The sequence below is a fragment of the Ursus maritimus genome, unplaced genomic scaffold (assembly GCF_017311325.1).
Source record: "Ursus maritimus isolate PB19 unplaced genomic scaffold, ASM1731132v1 scaffold_1, whole genome shotgun sequence".
Lineage (NCBI taxonomy): Eukaryota > Metazoa > Chordata > Mammalia > Carnivora > Ursidae > Ursus > Ursus maritimus.
This window is the reverse complement of record NW_024423343.1, coordinates 46,101,565-46,123,902: the sequence shown is the minus strand read 5'-3', so window position 1 is coordinate 46,123,902 and position 22,338 is coordinate 46,101,565. Positions and strand designations below refer to the sequence as shown.

The following is a 22,338-nucleotide window of genomic DNA, read 5'->3' as shown; positions in this document are numbered from 1 at the left end:
AAAAAAGATGACATAATCTTGTTGCTGCAAAGGATATTCTTTAGGTATGAAAAGAAGCGTCAGCAACAACAACAAAAATTAGCTTTAGGGTGATAAGGTAACTTTGTTTCTTAAAAAAAAAATCCCCTGTAGAGCAAGTTGAATGTTCATCAGTGTCTTTTGAAACACGCCGAGGAAATGAGAAGAAATGAGAAGAGCTGGCTACTAGTCAGGGGGCAGAGTGTAAAGTTGTGACGGTTTACTCTGCTCAACATGCTTCTTTCCTGAAGTATTCAATTCAGTTCAATCAGGGAGTCTGATAAAATGCAACTGACAGTTTAAAAGCAGGCAAAAAAAGACATTAAATTTTCAACCCTCTAGTGACTTACTTGTTAATTACATCAAGTTTCTCATCATCAACATCAACATTTTCCTTTATGTATTTTTGAAAATGATAGAACAGTTTTATGTTAATTTATGTTACATGGGGCAGTTTCTTCTCATTTTTACCATTGTGAGATAGTTTTTTCCCCTTTAATTTATTTGGAAGATCAGAGCTAGTCTTCCAACGTGTTTTATAGAACTATGGATAGATATCTTTGTTCTTGGGGTGCCTGAGTGGCTCAGTCAGTTGAACGTCTAACTCTTGGTTTTGGCTCAGGTCCTGATCTCAGGGTCCTAGGATAGAGCCCCACGTTGGGCTCTGAGCTCAGTGGGGAGCCTGCTTGCCCCTCCCCCTCCTTTAAAATAAATCAATCTTTAAAAAAGAAAGAAAAAAAATTTTTATTCTTTCTTGACTGTTGCCTGAGGAGACATTTCATCTAACACTGCAATTTCTGCAGTTGTCTGTGTCTAATTCCCCTTTCAAGGTTGGTGGCATGGTCCGAGCAGCCTGTGGGGTTCCAGCGTCACTTGAAATGGTGACTTCAGGGCTGTGACTCAAAATATTTACTTCACTCAGGCCCCAGAATCGCTGCCAGATTCAGCCAGGTTATGAATGAACTTCTTGTCAGTTTGTTCAGAGAGCACACTTTCCTTTTCTTTCTCCCCACCCACCCCTCTGTTCACACTTCCTCTGAGTGAAACTGCTGCCTGAATCAAGTATTTTAAGGCTTGGTCTCTGGGAAAAAAGTTCTGATTGGTAAAGAAAAACTTCCTTTTGAGGAAACTTCTTGAAAATTTGGTAGTCTGAGGTTGTGACCTTGTTGAAACTGAAAGCATTCAAAGCAATGGGTAATACGAATTTGCTTAAAGACTCTTGCCTACTTTTTTTTTTTTTTTGAGATTTTATTCATTTATTTGAGAGAGAGATAGAGGGGGGAGGGGCAAAGGAAGAGGGAGAAGTAGGCTCCCTACTGAGCAGGGAGCCTGATGCGGGACTCCCAAAGAGGGACTCGATCCCAGGTCCCCAGGATCATGACCTGGGCAGAGAGCAGAGGTTTAACTGACTGAGCCACCCAGGCGCCCTGACTCTTGCCCAAATTTTGGATACCAGTGTATGCCAATGCATTGTAACCAAATAGATTTTACTTCTTTTGTTTGGCAATGTAATTGAAAACACATTTAATCATGTGATACTTAAGGCATGGCTGTTTTTTGGGCATATGACAGTTCTAGTAAAGCTCCAGGCTTTTCTTTTTTTTTTCTTTTTTCTTTTTCTCTCACTTTTTTGTAAAGATTTTATTTATTAGAGAGAGAGAGGGAGCACATGCATGAGAGAGCACAAACCGGGGGTTGGTGAGGGGGCCCGAAGGAGAGGGAGAAGCAGGCTCCCCGATGAGCAGGGAGCCCGACATAGGGCTCAATCCCAGGACCCTGAGATCATGACCTGAGCCAAAGGTAGACTTTCAACCGACTGAGCCACCCAGGTGCCCTGGCTCCAGGTTTTTCAAATGTACTTTCTTGTATCAAAAAAACCCATATGGCTTGATGTTTTCTCACATTTGGCTGGTAGTCCTTCATTCTTATAAAAAGCAATTGGAAAAAGCTTGCCAAATGGAAAGACCTTTGGGTTTTCATGTTCCACAATACTTGATGATGAAAATAAAAAGTTGTAAAATTTGTAATTCTTTTCCATGACATTTTCTAGCTTAAGCTACACCTCTTACCCACAAAGGCAGATATCATAATCATTATAGCAGCGAATGTTTTTGATACTTGTCTAGAAAGGAAATAGAACATGGTAGCAATGGAGAAGCACATGCTACTTGACCGTGTGGAGCAGTATCCTGTTGCCACCACATGCAAATTTAGAGAAGAGTCTATTTCTTCAGAAAAAAAATTCAGAGATAGTTTTTCAATGGAAAACTGGATAATATTAAAGAAAGAGGAAACTTCTCTTCCACCTTCCAGGAATATAATTAAAGAAAAATTGCTTAGCATAGAGGGCAATTCAAAAACCCCATGAACCCCATTCTTAGCATGGCAATAAATAAAGCTCTGGACAACCACGCCCCTCCTGACCCTTCTCTTTAGTCATAGCCAACAACTCACAGTTTTCTAAAAAATTCTGTCATATCTGCTCTTTCATTTCTTGCCGCAGATTGTCCCTTGGCCCAGAAAGCATTCTCTTCCTTGTACTCTGCCACCCTCTTCCCAGAACATTTCACACATTCCTCTGCCATTGTTCCACCATCATTGCTTGTTGCTGTGATTGTCTCTTTGGAGGGAGATATTTCCCTCAGGGTCAGACTCCTATTTCATCTTGCGCCAGGGTCATGAAAGGACAACTGCAACTTCAGGGTTTCTATCAAGAATGGAAGGAATAAGGTTTTCCAGGTTAGAAGCCCATGGTTACAAAGGCAGGTGGAAATTGAGCAGGGACTTGGAAGTGAGAATGTGCATGACTTAGTTTCAGGAACTGGAGGCTGAGGGTAAGGGAACTCTCACATACAAAAATAAGTATATGTTGAAGCCTTGAAAAAAATTCCTGCATTAGAATAATATATATTACTCCCCATTTTCTGGAGGGTTTATCATGTTAATTTATCATTTAGTCCATCTCAAACCCCAAAAATGGTGCTATGCTGTGCTTCTTATGTAATATTTGAAGAGAAAGTACATAAGACTTCAAGGGAATATGAAGATTTTTTTCTTTCTTTTTTTTTTTTTAAATATTATATTCATTAGAGAGAGCACGAGAGCAGAGAGCACAAGTGGGGGCAAGGGGCAGAGGGAGAGGGAGAAGCAGACTCCCCGCTGAGCAGGGAGCCCCGATGTGGGGCTTGATCCCAGGACCCTGGGATCATGACCTGAGCCGAAGGCAGAGGCTTAACCGACTGAGCCACCCATGTGCCCAAGGGAATGTGTATGTCTCTTAAATCAAAATAGAAATATTCTTAAATGAAACTAAGAGAGAGAAGGATTGGTTAAATAAACTACTATATAGCTATATAATGATGTACTTACTATACAACAATGAAAATGATGCTGTAGGTCAACCTTTATTGATGTATTGTTAAGGGGGGAAAAGGTGTGTACATTTATATATAATAGTAACTTTAATGTTTTGTGAATATTGGCTTAAAATGTATATTCTACAAGTAAAAGGATATGCATGTATTCATGAAACAAGTCTTTAGGATAAACACCAAAATATTAGCAGAGGTCATTTCTTTATGGGGGATTGTGGAATTTAGATTTGTCCTTACATGTGGCTTTATGTCTTAATTTGTTTTGTAATGTTTTGTAATCAGAGTATATACAATAAAGAGTTCAAATAAAGAGAAATCAAAGATATTCTGTTGGGGCCTTATAATACATATAGTGGGTACTTGTTGGTTGCTATATTTTTAACATTTTTAAACTTACATAAAATTTGAAACTGTAATACAATGAACAATATACCTTTCATCTAGATTCAACCATTGCTGCAGATATGGTAACATTTTTCCCCTAAGCATCAGAGCATGTATCTCCTAAGAACTAGGATCTGCCCTTACATAATCACAACACTATTATCACAGTCTAGAAACATGTCATTATTATAATGCTATCATGTACTGTGCAGTCCATATTTAAATTTCCACAATTATCCTAATAAAGTTCTTTGTAACTTTTGAAAGAATTTTAGACATAAGATTCAAAGATCATATATTCCATCGGGTTACTGTGTCTCATTCTCTTTTAATCTTTAATCTTCCTTACTATTTTGTTTTTCTTGACATTGACATCTTTGAAGAATCTGGATCAGGTCTTGTAGGCAAGAATAATTGTATTGGCAAGAATATAGTGATTTTGGATACTCCAAGATGAGAGGAGTAAGAGACCTTAGTTTGTCTGGTCCCAGGAATTCAGCTTGATAGCTATCAAATCATTCTGAATACCTGTGAACTCAACCAGAGATCTAAGAAAAAAATAGCTGCAACTCTACAAATAGAAAAGCAACCACTTTCTGCAAGGTAGGAGGTGTGGAGAACTGAATCCAAGGCGATATATGGGAAGATAAACGGGAGGGGGGGGGAAGGAGCCCCTGTAAACCAGCACCAGAAAGTAATATAGCAATGGAGTGCAAAATCAGAACTTTTAAAAGTCTGTTCCGCTGAAGGACGTCCCTGCCTGAAAGGCACTCAGGTGGCAAAGCAGGGCAGAATCCTAGGTGGGACAATGTGGTCTCAGGATCCCTGGGGTCACAGGAAGACGAGGGTTGCCTGAGTGTAGCAGAGTTCCCAGGCATCGGAGAAGGGAAGCTGGCTGTGATCAGTGAACCCAGGAGTGGGCTCTCAGCTTGGGGTTGCCATAAACCTGGAACCACTGCTCGGTTGGGCGACCACTCTGAACAGGGGCCCAGCAAGCGGCAGAACCCCAGCGAGACCCCCCTACCTCCCCCGGGAAGAGCTGTGTGAATGCACACTGCAGGAGTTTGCAGGGTTTGGAGACTTCAAGTGCGGTCCCCTGCCTGAGACAGAAAACTCCATCACAGGCTGGGTGAGCACTGTGTAAGTTGAAGACCTGGGAGACTGGAGTGATTGCCTGCTTTTCCCTGAGGGCGCACTGAGTAGTGGGGGCCTTGAGCTTTCAGGTCTGGGGCTGGATATTGGTAGGTCGCCATTCTCATTCTCATCCTCTAAAGGGCATGGAAAGCCTTCAGGGAACGAAAGCCACATAGAGCAATCTGGAGCAGCTTACTTGGCCTGGCCCCTGGCAAGGGCAATGCAGTTCCACCCAGGGTAAAGACACCTGAGAATTCAGTGCAACAGGCCCCTCCCCCAGAAGATCAGCAAGAACATCTAGCTAAGACCAGGTTTCTGATCACAGAGAACTGCAAACTCCAGTGCTAGGGAAAAATAGTATATAGAATTTATGGTTTTGTCCCCTATAATTCTTTAGTCTTTCAATTTTAATTTTTTTCCCTCTTTCCTTTTTCAACCAATTTCTTATATTATCAACTTTTTAAAAAATCTTTTTAAATTTTCATTTTTACACGTACATTCTATCCTTTCATTGTATTTAATTTTATTTTTATATTTATATAAGTTTTTCTTTCTTTACAATTTTGGGATGCAGTTTCTTTTAACAGATCAAAAAACACCCAGAATCTAGTGTCTTGCTCTGTTCTCTTCACCTGACTAATCATATTCTTTCTTTTCTTTTTCTTCTTCTTCCTTTTTTAAAAAGTCTTTTTAAATTTTCATCTTTACAGTTATAGTCTATCCTTTTATTGAGTTTTATTTTATATATATATGTGTGTGTGCATGTGTGTGTGCGTGTTTCTTTCTTTACAATTTTGACAGACTAAAATACATACAGGATCCAGTGTATTCCGTTGTTCTGTTCACCCGCCTGTTTACATTGCTTCTTTTTTTTTTCTTTTAATTTTCAGTTTTACAGTTACATTCTATCCTTTCAATGTATTTAATTTTGTTTTTGTACATATATAAGTTTTTCTTTACAATTTTTGGATCTAGTCTTCTAACAAACAGACCAAAATACATAGAGGATCCAGTGTATTCCTCTGTTCTGTTCTCCTATCTGATTATATTCTCTCTCTTTTTTTTAATTAAAAAAATTTTTTTTTTTGTTTTCGGGTCTCTTCTGATTTAGTATATATTTCTCTGGGGTCATTGTTGCCATTTTAGTATTCTGTTCTTTTGTTCATCTATTCTTATCTGGACAGAGCGATAAGATGGAAGAACTCACCGCTAAAAAGAGAACAGGAGGCAGTACTTACTGCAGGGACCTAATCAGTATGGATATAAGTAAGAGGTCAGAGCTAGAGTTCAGAATAATGATTATAAAGATACTACCTGGGCTTGAAAAAAGCATAGAAGACACTAGAGAATACATTTCTGGAGAAATAAAATAACTAAAATCTAATCAAGTCAAAATAAAAAAGGCTATTGAGATGCAATAAAAAATGGAGGCTCTAACGAGGATAAATGAGACAGGAATTAGTGATATAGAAGACAAAACGATGGCGAATAAAGAAGCTGAGAAAAAGAGAGATAAACAACTACTAGATCATGAGGGGTGAATTTGAGAGATAAGTGATACCATAAAGTGAAACAATACTAGAATAACTGGGATCCCAGAAGAAGACGAAAGAGAGAGAGGCAGAAGGTATATTGGAGCAAACTGTAGCTGAGAACTTTCCTGATCTGGGGAAGGAAGCAGGCATTCAAGTCCAGGAGGCACAGAGAACCACCCTCAAGGTCAATAAAAATAGGTCAACACCTTGACATATAATAGTGAAGCTTGCAAATTTCAGAGACAAAGAGAAAGTCCTAGCTCAGGACAACCTTAACCTCAATCTACAAGGGTAGAAACATTAGACTGGCAGCAGACCTATCCACAGAGACCTGGAAGGCCAGAAAGGACTGGCATGATATATTCAGGGTGCTAAATGAGAAAAAGATGCAGCCAAGGATACTTTATCGAGGAGGGATGTCATTCAAAATAGGAGGAGAGGTAAAAAGCCTCCAGGACAAACAGAAATTAGAAGAATTTGTGATCACTAAACCAGCCTGGCAAGAAATATTAATGGGGATCCTCTAAGTGAAGAGAGAGCCCAAAAGTAACATAGACCAGAAAGGAACAAAGACAATACATAGAAACAGTGACTTTACAGAAAATACAATGGCACTAAATTTGTATTTGTCAGTAGTTACTCTGAATGTAGTTGGGCTAAATGCCCCAATCAAAAGACACAGGGTATCAGATTGAACAAATAAGCAAGACCCATCCATATGCTGTCTGCAAGAGATGCATTTTAGACCCAAAGACACCTCCACTTTGAAAGTGAGGGGATGGAGAACCATTTATCATGCTAATGGACATCAAAAGAATGCTGGGGTACCAATCCTTGTATCAGACAAATTAGATTTTACACCAAAGACTGTAATAAGAATTGAGGAAGGACACTAAATCATATTTTAAAGGGTCTGTCCAATAAGATCTAACAATTATAAATCTTTATGCTCCTAATATGGGAGCAGCTAATTATATAAACCAAATAATAACAGAATTAAAGAAACACATTGATAATATTACAGTAATAGTAGGGAAATTTAACACTCCACTTACTGCAATGAACAGATCATCTAAGCAGAAGATCAACAAGGAAAAAAGGGCTTTGAATGACACACTGGACCAGATGGACTTCACAGATATATTCAGAGCATTCCATCCTAAAGCAACAGAATACACATTCTCCTCGAATGCACATGGAACATTCTCCAGAATACATCACATACTAGGTCACAACTGGTACCAAAAGTTTGGAATCATTCTCTGTGTATTTTCAGGCCACAGTGCTTTGAAATTGAACTCAATCACAAGAGGAAATTTGGAAAGAACTCAAATACATGGAGGCTAAAGAGCATCCTATTAAAGAATGAATGGGTCAACTAGGAAATTAAAGAAGAGTTTTAAAAATTATGGAATTAAAAAAAATGGAAACAAAGGAAAATGGAAACACTGTTCAAAACCTTTGGGATGCAGCAGAGGTGGTCCTAAGAGGCAAGTATATAGCAATACAAGCCTTTCTCAAGAAACAGGAAAGGTCTGAAATATACAACCTAACCTTATACCTAAGGGAGCTGGAGAAAGAACAGCAAATAAGCCTAAACCCAGCAGCAGTAGAGAATTAATAAAGGTTAGAGCAGAAATCAATGAAATAAAAATCAGAAGAACAGTAGAACAGATCAATGAAACTGGGAGCTGGTTCTTTGAAAGAATTAATAAGATCGATAAACTCCTGGCCAGACTTATAAAGAGAAAAGAGAAAGGACCCAAATAAATAAAGTCATGAATGGAAGAGATCACAACCAACACCAAAGAAATACAATTATAAGAACATATTATGAGCAAATATATGCCAACAAATTAGGCAATCTGGAAGAAATGGATGAATTCTTAGAGATGTATTAACTACCAAAACGGAAACAGGAAGAAATAGAACACTTGAACAGATCCATAACCAGCAAGGAAATTGAAGCAGTGATCAAAAATCTTCCAACAAACAAGAGTCCAGGGCCAGATGGCTTCCCAGGGGAATTCTACCAAACAACAGAAATGGAAGGAAACTTCCAAACTCTTTCTATGAGACCAACATTTCCATGGTCCCAAAGCCAGACCAGGACTCCAGCAAAAAGGAGAATACAGACCAATATCCCTGATGAACATGGATGCAAAAATTGTCACCAAGATGCTAGCCAATAGGATCCAACAGTACATTAAAAGGATTATACACCACAACCAAGTGGGATTTATTTCTGGGCTTCAAGGGTGGTTCAACATCTGCAAATTAGTGTGATACACTTACATAAATAAAAGAACACTACATAAATAAAAGAAAGGACAAGAACCATATGATTATCTCAATCGATGGAGAAAAAGCATTTGACAAAGTACAGCATTCTTTCCTGATCAAAACTGTTCACAGTGTAGAGATAGAGGAAACATACCTCAGTATCATAAAAGCCATATATGAAAAGTGCACAGCAAATATCATTCTCAATAGGGAAAAATTGACAGCTTTTCCCCTAAGGTCAGGAATATGGCAGGGATGTCCACTGTCATCACTGTTGTTCAACATAGTACTGGAAGTGCTAGCCTCAGCAATCAGACAACAAAAAGAAATAAAAAGCATCTATCTGCATTAGCGAAGAAGAAGTCAAACTCTCACTCTTTGCAGATGACATGATACTGTATGTGGAAAACCCAAAAGTCTCTGCCTCCAAATTCCTAGAACTCATTTAGGAATTCAGCAAAGTGTCAGGATATAGAATCAATGCACAGAAATCAGTTGCATTTCTACACACTAACAATGAGCCAGAAGAAAGAGAATTTAAGGAGTTGCTCCCATTTACATTGCACCAAAACCCACAAGATACCTAGAAATAAACCTATCCAAAGTGGCAAAGGATCTGTACTCAGAAAAATATAGAAAAATGACAGAAAATTGAGGGAGACACAATGAATTGGAAAAATGTTCCATGCTCATAGATTGGAAGAACAAACATTGTTAAAATGTCTAAGCTACCTAGTGCAATCTACACATTCAATGCAATCCCTATTAAAGTACCATCAATTGTTTTCACAGAGCTTGAGCAAATAATCCTAAAATTTGTATGGAATCAGAAAAGACCCTGAATAGCCAAGGGAATGTTGAAAAAGATAACCAAAGCTTGTGGCATCACAATCCCAGACTTCAAGCTCTATTACAAAGGTGTAATCAGTAAGACTGTATGGTACTGGCACAAAAACAGACATCTAGATCAATGGAACAGAATAGCGAACCCAGAAATGGACTCTCAACTCTGTGGTCAATTAATCTTTGACAAAGCAAGAAAGAACATCCAATGGAAAAAAGATAGTCTCTTCAACAAATCGTGTTGGGAAAATTGGAAAACCACATACAGAAGAATGAAACTGGACCATTTTCCTTACAGCGTACACACAAAGAGACTCAAAATGGATGAACGACCTCAGTGTGAGATAGGAATCCATCAAAATCCTAGAGGAGAACACAGGCAGCAACCTCTGTGACCTCGGCCACAGCAACTTCTTGCTAGACTCGTCTCCAAAGGCAAGGGAAACAAAGACAAAAATGAACTATTGGGACTTGATCAAGATTAAAACTTTTGCACAATAAAGGAAGCAGTTGACAAAACCAAAAGACAACTAACTGAATGGGAAGAGACACTTGCAAATGTCTTCCAGATAAAGGGCTAGTACCCAAAGAACAAGTAATCTGATCAAGAAATGGGCAGCAGACGCGAACAGACATTTCTGCAAAGAAGACATCCAAATGGCCAACAGACACATGAAAAAGTGCTCCAAATCACTCGACATCAGGGAAATACAGATCAAAACCCACAGTGAGATACCACCTCACACCTGTCAGAATGGCTAAAATTAACAAGTCAGGGAATGATAGGTGTTGGTGAGGATGTGGAGAAAGGGGAATCGTCCTGCACTGTTGGTGGGAATGCAAGCTGTGCAGCCACTCTGGAAAACAGTATGGCGGTTCCTCAAAAAGTTGAAAATAGAGCTACCATCTGACCCAACAATAGCACTACTAGTATCTACCCCGAAGATGCAAATGAAGTGATCTGTAGGGGCACCTGCACCCCAGCGTTTTATAGCAGCAAAGTCCAAAATAGCCAGACTGTGGAAAGAGCCCCGATGCCAATGGACAGATTAATGGATAAAGAAGATGTGGTATATGTGTACAATGGAATACTACTCAGGCATCAAAACAAATGAAATCTTGCCATTTGTAACGACGGGGATGAAACTAGAGGGTATTATGCTAAGCGAAATAAGTCAATCAGAGAAAGACCATTAATCATATCTCACTTGTGTGTGGAATTTAAGAAACAAGGCAGAGGAACATAGGGGAAGAGAGGAAGAAATAAAACAAGGTGAAATCAGAGAGGGAGATAAACCATAAGAGACTCTTAATCATAGGAAACAAACAGGGTTGTTGGAGGGGAGGGTGGTGGAGGGATGGGGCAACTGTGTGATTGGCATTAAGGAGGGCAGGTAATGTAATGAGCACCGGGTATTATATTAGTCTGATGAATCACTGACCTCTACCTCTGAAATTAATAATATTTTATATGTTAATTAATTTTATTTAAATAAAAAATAAAAATAATAAAAAATAAAGACACCCTCCCCTCCCCAAATAAAGAATATAGTGATATTAGTTTTGCATCATTTTGTTTTTGAAATTGGCAGTTGTAGAGCTTATAAGGAAATACATGGAGCCTTAATTTGAACCCTTCTGATGTGGTACAGGCAAAGATTTCTTCTAATAGAGAAAAGCTTTGTTTCTGCTTGGACATCCTTAGGGTCTTGCTGAAAAGGCTTTGTTTTAAATGAGAGCAGAAGGAGGAAATAGCAGTTCTGAGAATGTTGCACTTTTCGTTCACATGCATTATTAGCTCATAAACTCAGTTCCCTTGGGCTAAGATTACCTGACTTTATCTATGGTCTCAGGGGACAATGAGTGGAAGTGAATCTTTCCAAGCACCAGCTGTTTCACAGTCAAGCTGTATTTCTCCTCCCTCATTAATGTAAGGGGTAAATGCCTTCATTTCCTTTGTAGTTAGGCATAGAATAGCAAGTCCGGAACACAGTAAGAGAACAGTTAGCTTGCAGTGGAATAAAAAAAATCTTATTAAGTAACTTGTACCCATGAATTTTATGATTTAAATCATTGAAAATTATCAGTTGGATCCCATTTCGTCCAGAGGCTAAGCTTCTTGGTAATTGTTGGTCAGGCCCTTTTGGAAATAGCAGAATGTGTATTTCTCAAGCTGTGCTAGGCTATATACTTCAGTCGTGCTTTATTTCCAAAGAAAACCCCAAATTTCACTTAAAAAAAAAAGACCATAGATAGAGACTTTTGGAGATTGACACATTAAAGAAAATTTTTTCATAATAATGATAAAGGGGGGGCTCCTGGGTGGCTCAGTCAGTTAAGCATCTGCCTTTGGCCCAGGTCATGATCCCGGGGTCCTGGGATCGAGTCCCACATTGGGCTCCCTGCCTAGTGGGGAGGCTCCTTCTCCCTCTCCGTCTGCCCCTCCCTGCTGCTTATCTGCTCCCTCTCTTTCTCTCATGCTTTCTCTCTCTCTCTCAAATAAGTAAATCTAAAAAAAATAAAAAGGTAAAAGAATAGTATAGTGAACAGTGTTATACCCTTTACCTTGTCTGTAAGACAGCTGGTGTTATTGAAATTCTCATTAATTATTTATAACTTCAGTTGGTCTTAAGTCTTCAGAATGGAACTGAATAACCATAGCACTACCTTAGATGAGTGAGATTTAGGGAATGGATTTAACATAAGCCTTTTGATGATTTTTACACATTGGCTGGCAGTCTTAAAATTGACCCTTGTCTGCTGTATTTGTCTGATATAGTTCTTGAAATATATGTTGGGTTGGTTTTTTTTTTTTTTTTAGATTTATTTATTTATTTTAGATTGAGAGAGTGCACATGTGACTGGGGGTAGGAACAGAGGGGAGGGAGAGAGAATCTCAAGCAGACTCCAAGCTGAGCACAGAGCCTGATATGGGGCTCCATCTCAGGACCCTGAGATCATGACCTGAGCTGAAACCGAGAGTTGGACACTCAACCCACTGTGCCATCCAGGTGCCCCTTGGAATACATGTTTATAAAGAATGATTATTATAGATTTTAAGAGGAACAGACTAGACTTTAAAACCAATTAATTAGTCTCTTTCTCTCTAAAAAAAAAGAAAAAAAAAAGGTCTCTCTTTCCCCAAATGCTTTATGGATATGTTTCCATAATTTCTTCCTTGACCAATTTAACAGCTTTTCAATGGACAGGATTTTTTCCTTTCCTTTCCTTTCCTTTCCTTTCCTTTCCTTTCCTTTCCTTTCCTTTCCTTTCCTTTCCTTTCCTTCCCTTTCTTTTCGATTCTTTTTTCCAGTGCTTTACATGAGTGGCTGGTACATTGGGAATAATTTTCTCAATAATGTAAACTGAAAATAAATATTTGCATGTAGTGTGCCAAATCTAATTCTTTTCCCCACCAGCCAAATCATGTCTTCTAGATTCTGACTCCTGTGTTGTAATGTCATTCACACATAGTCTTTTACTTTAGTCTTTTGCTACTGGTGTTTTATAAAGGCAGTAGCGTCTTTTTTTTTTTTTTTTTTAAGATTTTATTTATTTATTTGTCAGAGAAAGAGAGAGCACAAGGAGGGGTAGTAGCATCAGGCAGAGGGAGAAGCAGGCTCTGCACTGAGCAAGGAGCCCTACACGGAACTTGATCCCAGTACCCTGGGATCGTGACCTGAGCTGAAGGCAGACGCTTAACTGACTGAGCCACCCAGGCATTCTGGCAGTAGCCTTTTGTTTTCATAAATTTCTTTATATCACAGAACTTGTGGGAGTATAGTAGGTAATTATAAGTATTTGTTTAATAGTTAATTATCCTATACTTTAGCAGTTGGGAAGCTTTACTTAGTATTACTTTTTCACATCTGCATTATAATAGTTAATAGGGATTAATAACAACCCTGAGACACTTCTAGTCATCCTGTGTTTTATTTTTTGATTAGTTGAAAGTTCCTGACATTCATAAAGTATATGAGAAAAATAGCTAATGTGGTATTTGATTAATGAAAGGCACACTGTTTGTACACCTGGTTGGATTGAAATAAACTCTGTTATACTAAGAATATATATTTTGTTTCTCACCCCTCACAATATTGTTCTTAGGCAATAGAGATTATGCCAAGGATGATCCTTTGGAGTTTAAGTCTCACCAGTGGTTTGGAGCATCTGTGAGATCAAAACAGGATAAAATTTTGGTAAGTCTTTTGGTTATTTCCTTGTAGGTGAGCTTAGCCAATTTATGTGGAAACATAGGAGAATTTATGTTTGAAAGCTGATAATAAAACTCTTGTGTTTGGGGAGCACAGTGCATGATGAGATAAGATAGCTCTGACCAAAGGCCATCCTATCTAAGGATCCCACCAATCCTGCCCTTCACAGACTTGAATTCTGCTACTTTCTGCCTTCATTCCTACCTTGTTCCTTTCTCCTGCCCCTGTGGGTACTTCCTGTCAGTATGTTTCTATCCAGCCAGGTTTTGGACTAGTGGGCCTATCATTAATCAAACACACCAGTACCTCTTCTCTTTCAAAATACAACAGCCTTCCCTTTACCTCTTCCCCACTGCTGTGCCTCATTACTTTGCTCCTCTTTTCAGCAACGTTTTGAAAGTGTTTTCTACAGTCACCATCTCTACTTTCTTCACATTTTCTTCCCAACTACTGCAGTCAGGCTCAGGTAGGCATGGCCAAAGTTACCCTTGGCTATTTGGTCACTGAAATCACTGGTACTTGTTCTTATGATTCTTGTCCTGTCAGCACCATTCAGCAAGGTCAGTTAGCCCATTCTTTCTGAAATGCTTTTCTTCCCTTGGCTTCTGGAACATTGTATTTTCCTGGTTTTCTCCCATTTCCTTGCCTGCTCCTTGCAGTCTCCTCTTCTGCTCAGTCTCTAAATGTTGGGTTGTCCCTAGGCTGTGTTCTGGACCCCCATCTTCTCTATCTGTACCTTTTACCTGGCTGTTCCTATCCTGTCTCATGCCTGTAAATAAAATCATGTGTTATAATCCCCAAATCTATCTCTCTAGCTCTTAATTCTCCTTGGATTTTCAGAGTCATATTTCCAAACTAGCTATGTAGAATTTCCATTTGGATATCTCCTATATTACTCAAAATGAATGTGGCCAAAATAGAACTCTTATTACCTGCTATCAAAAAAGGAAAAAACACAGGGGCACTGGGTGGCTCAGTCGATTGGGCACCTGCCTTCGGCTCAGGTCATGGTCCTGGGGTCCTAAAATCGGGCTCTGCATCAGGCTTCCTGCTCAGCGGGGAGCCTGCTTCTCCCTCTGCCTCTCCCCCTGCTTGTGCTCTAAACAAACACACACACACACACACACACACACACACACACACACAGATAACTGTTTTCATATAAAACTTCCCCAGCTTGTTTAGAGGCATGGCTCTCTACCCCATCCACCAGTAAGCCCTATCAGTTTTGCTTCCAGAATATATCCCACATCCATCAATAAATCATCAACTGCACTATTTCCACCTGGTATCAAGCCACCATCATTACCCGCTTGGGTTACTACAGTGGCTCTCCTCCTCTTTCTGCTTCCTCTCCTGCCGCATCTACAGTCCGTTCTCCATAGGAGGACCAGAGTGAATCAGAGCATGTCATCTGCTTGATTAAAACAGTCAGGTGGTTTTCCATCACTCTCAGAAGACAAATCCTGCTTCTTCTGGCTTATGAGTGTCTCCATAATCAGGTCACTGGCTCTTGTCTCTCTGGCATCATCTCACTCCACCTCACATGCTTTAGCTACACTGGTCTTTATTCCTTCCACGTGGCAAGTCACTGCAGTTAGTATCTTAGTGTTTTTGTTCCCTCTGCCTATGTTGTGCTCATCTTGTTGATTTTCACTTGGCTAGTTCCTTGTCATTCTGATTTCAGCTTTAATTTCATTTCCTTAGAAAGCCCTTCCCTGTTTTAATTATCTGCATTGTACTTATTACTGTTTTTTAAAATCTGATTGTGGGGCATTAGGAAAGAATTTGTTTAGGAGCTGAAATTTCAAAGGAGCTTTAAAGGATGTGTCCAGTTGGACATGAAGGATGGGGTTGAGAGTGCGGGCACTCTAGGCAGAAAGCAAAGAAGCAAAAATAAGCAGAAGGAGCAAATAATCCTTGTACATGAAGCATCAAATACATTTAGAAAAGTAGCAGTAATCATCTTTCACTTTTTTCAGGGTAAATATAAAATAACCTGCTATTGATGTCTGCAGTGTTTGTGTTAGTGTTTTGCTTCAAAAAAGTATTACAGAGGGGCGCCTGGGTGGCACAGCGGTTAAGCGTCTGCCTTCGGCTCAGGGCGTGATCCCGGCGTTATGGGATCGAGCCCCACATCAGGCTCCTCCGCTATGAGCCTGCTTCTTCCTCTCCCACTCCCCCTGCTTGTGTTCCCTCTCTCGCTGGCTGTCTCTATCTCTGTCGAATAAATAAATAAAATCTTTAAAAAAAAAAGTATTACAGAAAGTTAATTGAACCTTTTTCCAACAAATTAAATTGTTACATTTTGGTAAATTACTGTGTTATTAAAATATGCATTATTCCACTGCTTGTACATGGTGGTAAAATCTGTAACTCTGAAAACAAAAAGGTCATAATTTATTTGGAAAGCAGGTAAAATAAGCACTGCAAAGTCTTCTATTTTTTTCTTAATAAATTATTTGCTTTGTAATTTAGGGGTATATTCTACATGCATGAGAATGCTATTTAGTTAAAATGTTGATTTGATCTGTGACCATCAGCTTAGTGCATAACATCAAGAAAAGTGCTACAGGAAATAGTTTTGCTAACTATTTTGAAAAAAAAATGTGAGAGAGGTACTTTTTAAATCTGTATGCACCATTGTGGTAAGGAGTTCTTGGTATAAGATGGGTTCGATTAACTTTTATTAATGCTTAGGAAGTGTTTCTGAATTCTGGAGTAGTATCGATTGTCTGAAACACTAATTTTTTCTGGGAATTTTTATGCTGTGGACCATCCCCTTTGATTTCAGGCCTGTGCCCCACTGTACCACTGGAGGACTGAAATGAAACAGGAAAGAGAGCCCGTTGGAACATGCTTCCTTCAGGATGGAACGAAGACTGTGGAGTATGCTCCATGCAGATCGAGTATGTATAGGAAGTTGTACCAGCTTTTAAAAGAGGGTTGGGAAGCCTAGTTTGTTAAAAACGTGTGTATTAAAAATTATAGACATATTGTGTGGAGTCAAAAGATGCTCCATTCCTTCTCTAACATAGATGTGGGACTCCCTAGGATTGAACATTTTGTTGCAGTAGGTCTACGTCAGGCCCGGGGACCTTCCTTTTGAGGAAACTCTACAAGGCAATTTAATGCATACCAAAGTTTAAGAACTAGAGCTTTATATTAATAATGATGTTAAATGTAAAAAAAAAAAAAGTCTTAAAGAGCCAGAGTTTAAGGAAGGTGAAACATTGAGCTCAGGACTCTGAGTTGGAATTTTCCTCCTTTGATTTTCTTTTTAAGTAATCTCTACACCCAACCTGGGGCTCAAACTCAGAACCCCAGGATCAGTAGTCACACGCTGTACTGACTGAGCCAGCCAGCCAGGCACTCCTGAATTTTCCTTCTTTTAAATCAGAGTTTCTCTGTCAGTCTGTTATCAAGCTTACTCCTCTTTTGGTGATCTAAAAGATCTCACTTTGTTGTCCAATATTATTTGAAATTTCAGAAGAAATTTGTATTGTGACTAAAGGTGATTTTGAGCACTTATAATTTTGATAATGTTTTTCCAAAGGAGATTCCAGTTCTTTTTTGTTGTTGTTTTTAAAGATTTTATTTATTTATTTGAGAGAGAGAGAGAGAAAGAGCATGAGTGGGGGAGGGGGCAGAGGGTGAAGCCAACTCCCCACTGAGCAAAGAGCCTGACATGGGGCTCCATCCCAGGGTCCTGAGATCATGGCCTGAGCTGAAGGCAGATGCTTACCTACTGAGACACCCAGGCTTCCCTTAGGCCGATACTTTTTATGTTCCTATGGTCACCAGATAGTTTAGTAGAGAGAATTAGTAGTAGAAGTATAGCATGTAAGACTGTTACTGCTAAATTCTTTTTTTCCATGTTAGGTGACTTAGGACAGCAGGCCAAAGGAATTGTTCAGTCTTCAAAATTCTAAGCACTTGAACCTCCAAGCAGTTGCAAATGATTATTATTAATCATTTATTTATTCACCCAGCAACTTGACCCTATTTGTCGTGAGGGGTACACATCAAAAGTACCTCCCCAGAACTGCATTATTTATTAGGATAGGTCAGCAAACACACCTTACCCAGAACCGAGGAGGTTGGCAGCCCTTTACTCAGTGCTTGGCACCATCTGTGTCATCACCTGTATGTTGCTGTTTTGGTCACAGTACTGTTGTCTTTGTGGTATGTGGAAAATGCGAGAACTAAATTTGTGTTTTTAATTGCTGTGTAGCAAAAATGTTCCTGTTGTGAGAAGATGATTTTATAGCTATGAGGAATGGGCTACCCCTTGTGTGCCAGCTGTGTAACTTACCACTTACGTGATGGACACGCATGTAAAAATCACCCTTATTCTCACATGATAGATGTGGGAACTGAAATTCAGAGGGTTGCAAGTTTTTTTTCCTACATCTTCTAGTAGTGAGTGGTCTAATGAGGATTTGAGCTGGGTCTTACTCCAGATGAATCCTTTCCTTATAATACTAACAATGGGAAATGTTTTCCACTTCAGTTACCTTGGTGTTAACCACAGCTTATCTAAAAAAATACATCCTGCTTTCACAAATACAGGTTTGGATTATTCTGGATGTGTAAGAGTACTTGGTACCCTTCGGAAAGCAAGCATTCTAATGATGATCCGTTGTGGATATACTGCTGGGTTAGGCTGGTAGTTTTTGTCCTTTTGCCTTTTCAGTGATGACCAGTTATTACTCAACATGTATGTAAAGGATGAAGGCAGTATTTGCATGATGTATCTGTTACATAATGCTTTTGTTTATTTGGTTTAGGCACAGAGATTTTACATATAGATATGCACAGAAATTGTAAAATCTTTTTTTTTTTAAGATTTTATTTATTTATGTGACAGAGAGACAGCCAGCGAGAGAGGGAACACAAGCAGAGGGGAGTGGGAGAGGAAGAAGCAGGCTCCCAGCAGAGTAACCCAATGTGGGACTCGATCCCCGAACGCCGGGATCACGCCCTGCGCCGAAGGCAGATGCTTAACTATTGCGCCACCCAGGCACCCCAGAAATTGTAAAATCATTTTAAGCCTTATTTTCTAAAGTATTTAACATCCAAAATAGATCAGCAAACTGGCTTGTAAGCCTTTTTTAATAAATAAAATTTTATTGGAAGATAGCCCCACCCATTTGTTTAATGTTGTTTATAAAGTGAGAGCCGAGTAGTTGCCACAGTGACCATATAGCCCCTAAGTCTAAAATATTTAGTATCTGGTCCTTTACAGGAAAAGTTTGCTGATCCCTGATCAAATAATAAAACCTCAATCTTAGAAAACGCAAAAGAATAACTTCAAAAATCAAAGAGACTGCTTCTTCCTAATAAACCTGGCTTTCAGTATCCCTTGATCATTGTACCTGCCTTTTGGCTCAACCTTTGCAATATGAAGCTACCTACAGGCCCAAATTACAAGGGCAACATGACCAGAGGGGAAAAAAAAATGCTCAGGAGCGGGAATCTGAGAACCTGGGTTATATTCTCGCATTTTGCCAACAGCCTGCTGTAGCTATGCATGATTTATCTAATCACTCTGGGCCATTGTTTCACTTTTACCAAGAGTAAATTTGGTAATTACTGATTCAGATAAAAGACTTTAGAGGTACAGTTTTTGTATTTTGTATTTTCTTCATGCTTCAATAAATTTTGCAACCAGTGATTGATTTGGCATGGGAATGCCAATTTTGAAAGGACTACGTTGCTAACCTGATCACTTTGCTTGCTTTGGTAATGGTAGTTTGTGGGGCTTTTTGTTGTTTGTTTGCTTTTGTTTTCAGCAAGACCTGTGGGGACACCCTGGGCATGAAACTTCCTGTCTGTAAGAAATTTCTTTATTCCTGATTATGTTTGCTTTTGGCTTTTCATAACTATCTATGACCCAATGGCTTTACACAATAGGCCAGGTGTCTTTCTTTCTAGAAGTTCCAGAGCCACGAATGATGTAACTTAAATACTTTCAATTCCAGGCTCAGGCTGGGTCCTTTGTTCCTTCTACTTTCTGGTGACATTATTTGTACATAGATTTTTCTCACTTAGGAAAACTTGTTGCCTTTTCTTTCCCCTTGATTGTTACTCAGGAAATAATAAGTACGCCGTTGATTTGAGATCATGCAGGTTAATGGTGTGGACACACTGAGCTAAGATCCATGCTCTCTTATCTACTAGCTGGCTGACTGTGGTCAAGTTACTTAATTTCTGTAAGCCTTCATTTCCTTATCTGTAAATTGTAAATAATAATGGTATCTCTCATAGGATTGCATAAGATTTTCAAAGATAATGCCTTGGAAAATGCTTTACTACAGTACGTGGCTCACAGAAGGGGTTTAATAAACATATGTTAGCTGCTCTGACTATCATAATCAGTAATATTATTTATAATGCTGTCAGGCTTGACAAATGGGAGAAATATTATTCACCTGTAGGAATAAAAACAAGCCTTCACTGAAATAGCTTGTAGTTAGCATGAAATTCTTTACGTTGGCATAAACACTCAGTTTAATACATACCTGTTAAGAAAATTTTAAAGGACAGTTATGTTTTCTAGCTAGACATTCTGGGAAACCAAATAAAGCAGATAAATATACAGTATGATAATCAAAAAGGGATGTCTTTATAAGTGGCCTGAAATAGTTCCCTGAATACAACTTGAATAAAGGAAATAAACGGCTGACTTGAGGTCAGAGCAGAATTCCTCAGTATGATTCACTAGATACTGGAAACCCCAGCCCACATTTTCCCATTCCCTCTTGGTTAGAAAAATTTACATTGGGGTTGCATTACACTCTTGAGGCTATTTTCTAAAACAAATTCTAAATTTAGTTATTAAGTGTGTAATCTTGGGGCAGTTCCCAGGTTTTTAAAATGTGTTCAAAATTTTTGATGGGAGTATTTGACAAAAAATTTTGGAAGTTGTCCTTTCAGTTGTACTGAAAATAGATATTTTTGGTTCCTGTGTTTGGGTGGGAAATTTAGTAATACTCTAGCATAGTTATTTATATATTATAACATTGGCTCCAAGAATTCCTTGATAACTAAAGACTAGTATTTTCATTGTTCCTTGTTATCCTCAAAATAAAACAAGGGAGAGTCTTCAGGTTCAGCCTTACCTGTATTCTAGATACAATATTACTCATGATTAGAGTTAATTTAAATTAATTGGGTAATTGTCCAGAAATCGTCCGCTTTTGTGAGAACTACAAAATAAAAGGTAACTACAGAAGAGTCTGACTATTGACTCTGTAATCATTTGGAAAATAATTGAAAGTGTCATGTTTAAAGATGTTCACGTTCATTAAACTACAGTTCTAAATATGTTGTGAAGATATTTCATATTCTGCTCTTTGCCGAACATTAAGTTAGGGTCTGGCTGTCTCCCAAAATTCTGAACTATGTTTTTAATAGATTTTTTATTGTTGTTGGCTATAAAATGTATGTGTAGTAATTATGTATTAGGAATGTATGTATCTCTTCACTAGTATTTGTAGTAAATTTGTCAAGACCCAAGCTAGCAACTGTAGGGTATTAATAGGAATTTAGAATTGAAATTTTTAACTAGTAGATCAAAACTCATCTTTGTTTTATGAAATCAAAGTAATGGATCATAACCAGTAATTTTTAAAAAATGGAATGAAATAAAATAGAAAATATCAGAATATATTGTACATGGTAAGAGTGATACTGTTTTGTGAAATTTTGTCTTATTTATGTATCTATTAAATATACATATAATATGTATATGTTTGGTTGTATGGGTTGCAATATATAATCTTGCTGTGGGTTGTGGTTGAAAATAAGTTTTAAATCTACCATTTTAGGTGATGTTTCTGTTTCCTGGTGACCATTCCAGGTACTTTGATCTCTTGCCATATCTGAGAAAACGGTGCTGATAAGAATGCATACTAACTTTTCTAGAATGTGATAATAACTCATTAAGTGTCTGAATGAATGAACATTCCCAATTCGTGGTACATTATCTTATGATTACAGTGATACAGTTTTTCTCATGTTTTGTTTTATGTTATTTGTTTTTGGGTTTGTGTATATTTCCAATTTTTTTATTTTAGAAAATATTGATGCTGATGGACAGGGATTTTGTCAAGGAGGATTCAGCATTGATTTTACCAAAGTAAGTTCTCATTTAAGACTGAATGAGATTCAGATCTGTCTCATCATCTAAACCATTGTTAAAAATTAATTGCTCAATATTTAAGCTTCTCTATAACTATTACCTGTTTTATGAAAAGAGCTAATAAAAATGACCCATGCGTTTTGATATTCTTTGCCTTATGTTATTCTTTCCCTAGCAGGCGTTACTTATTTGAAATAGACATCAGAATGGGAATGGAGGATGGTAGAAGATCTCAGTAGATGCAGATAACCATTATGACTTAATATTAAAATTTCCAGTTAGAAAAATTTATATAATATTAAAGTTTTTCCTGTTTGACTGAAATTGATTTTTCAAAAATCTTGTCAGTGGGAGCTTTGTTACAAAATTATAGTTTAGTTACGAAAAAGCTGAGAAACAGGCACGTT

The 22,338-nt window shown here is 38.4% G+C and overlaps 1 protein-coding gene across 4 annotated transcripts in view; it reads left to right on the top strand.

The window, feature by feature from the left end:
• Positions 1 to 22,338, top strand: part of ITGAV (integrin subunit alpha V) — a 99,822-nt gene that overhangs the window by 27,589 nt on the left and 49,895 nt on the right. For all 4 annotated transcript variants that reach the window (XM_040643102.1, XM_040643110.1, XM_040643096.1 and 1 more), the window contains exons 3-5: positions 13,679 to 13,770; positions 16,580 to 16,694; positions 21,867 to 21,928. In XM_040643102.1, the coding sequence (XP_040499036.1) occupies positions 13,679 to 13,770; positions 16,580 to 16,694; positions 21,867 to 21,928 (269 nt within the window). The remainder of the gene's footprint in view (positions 1 to 13,678; positions 13,771 to 16,579; positions 16,695 to 21,866; positions 21,929 to 22,338) is intronic.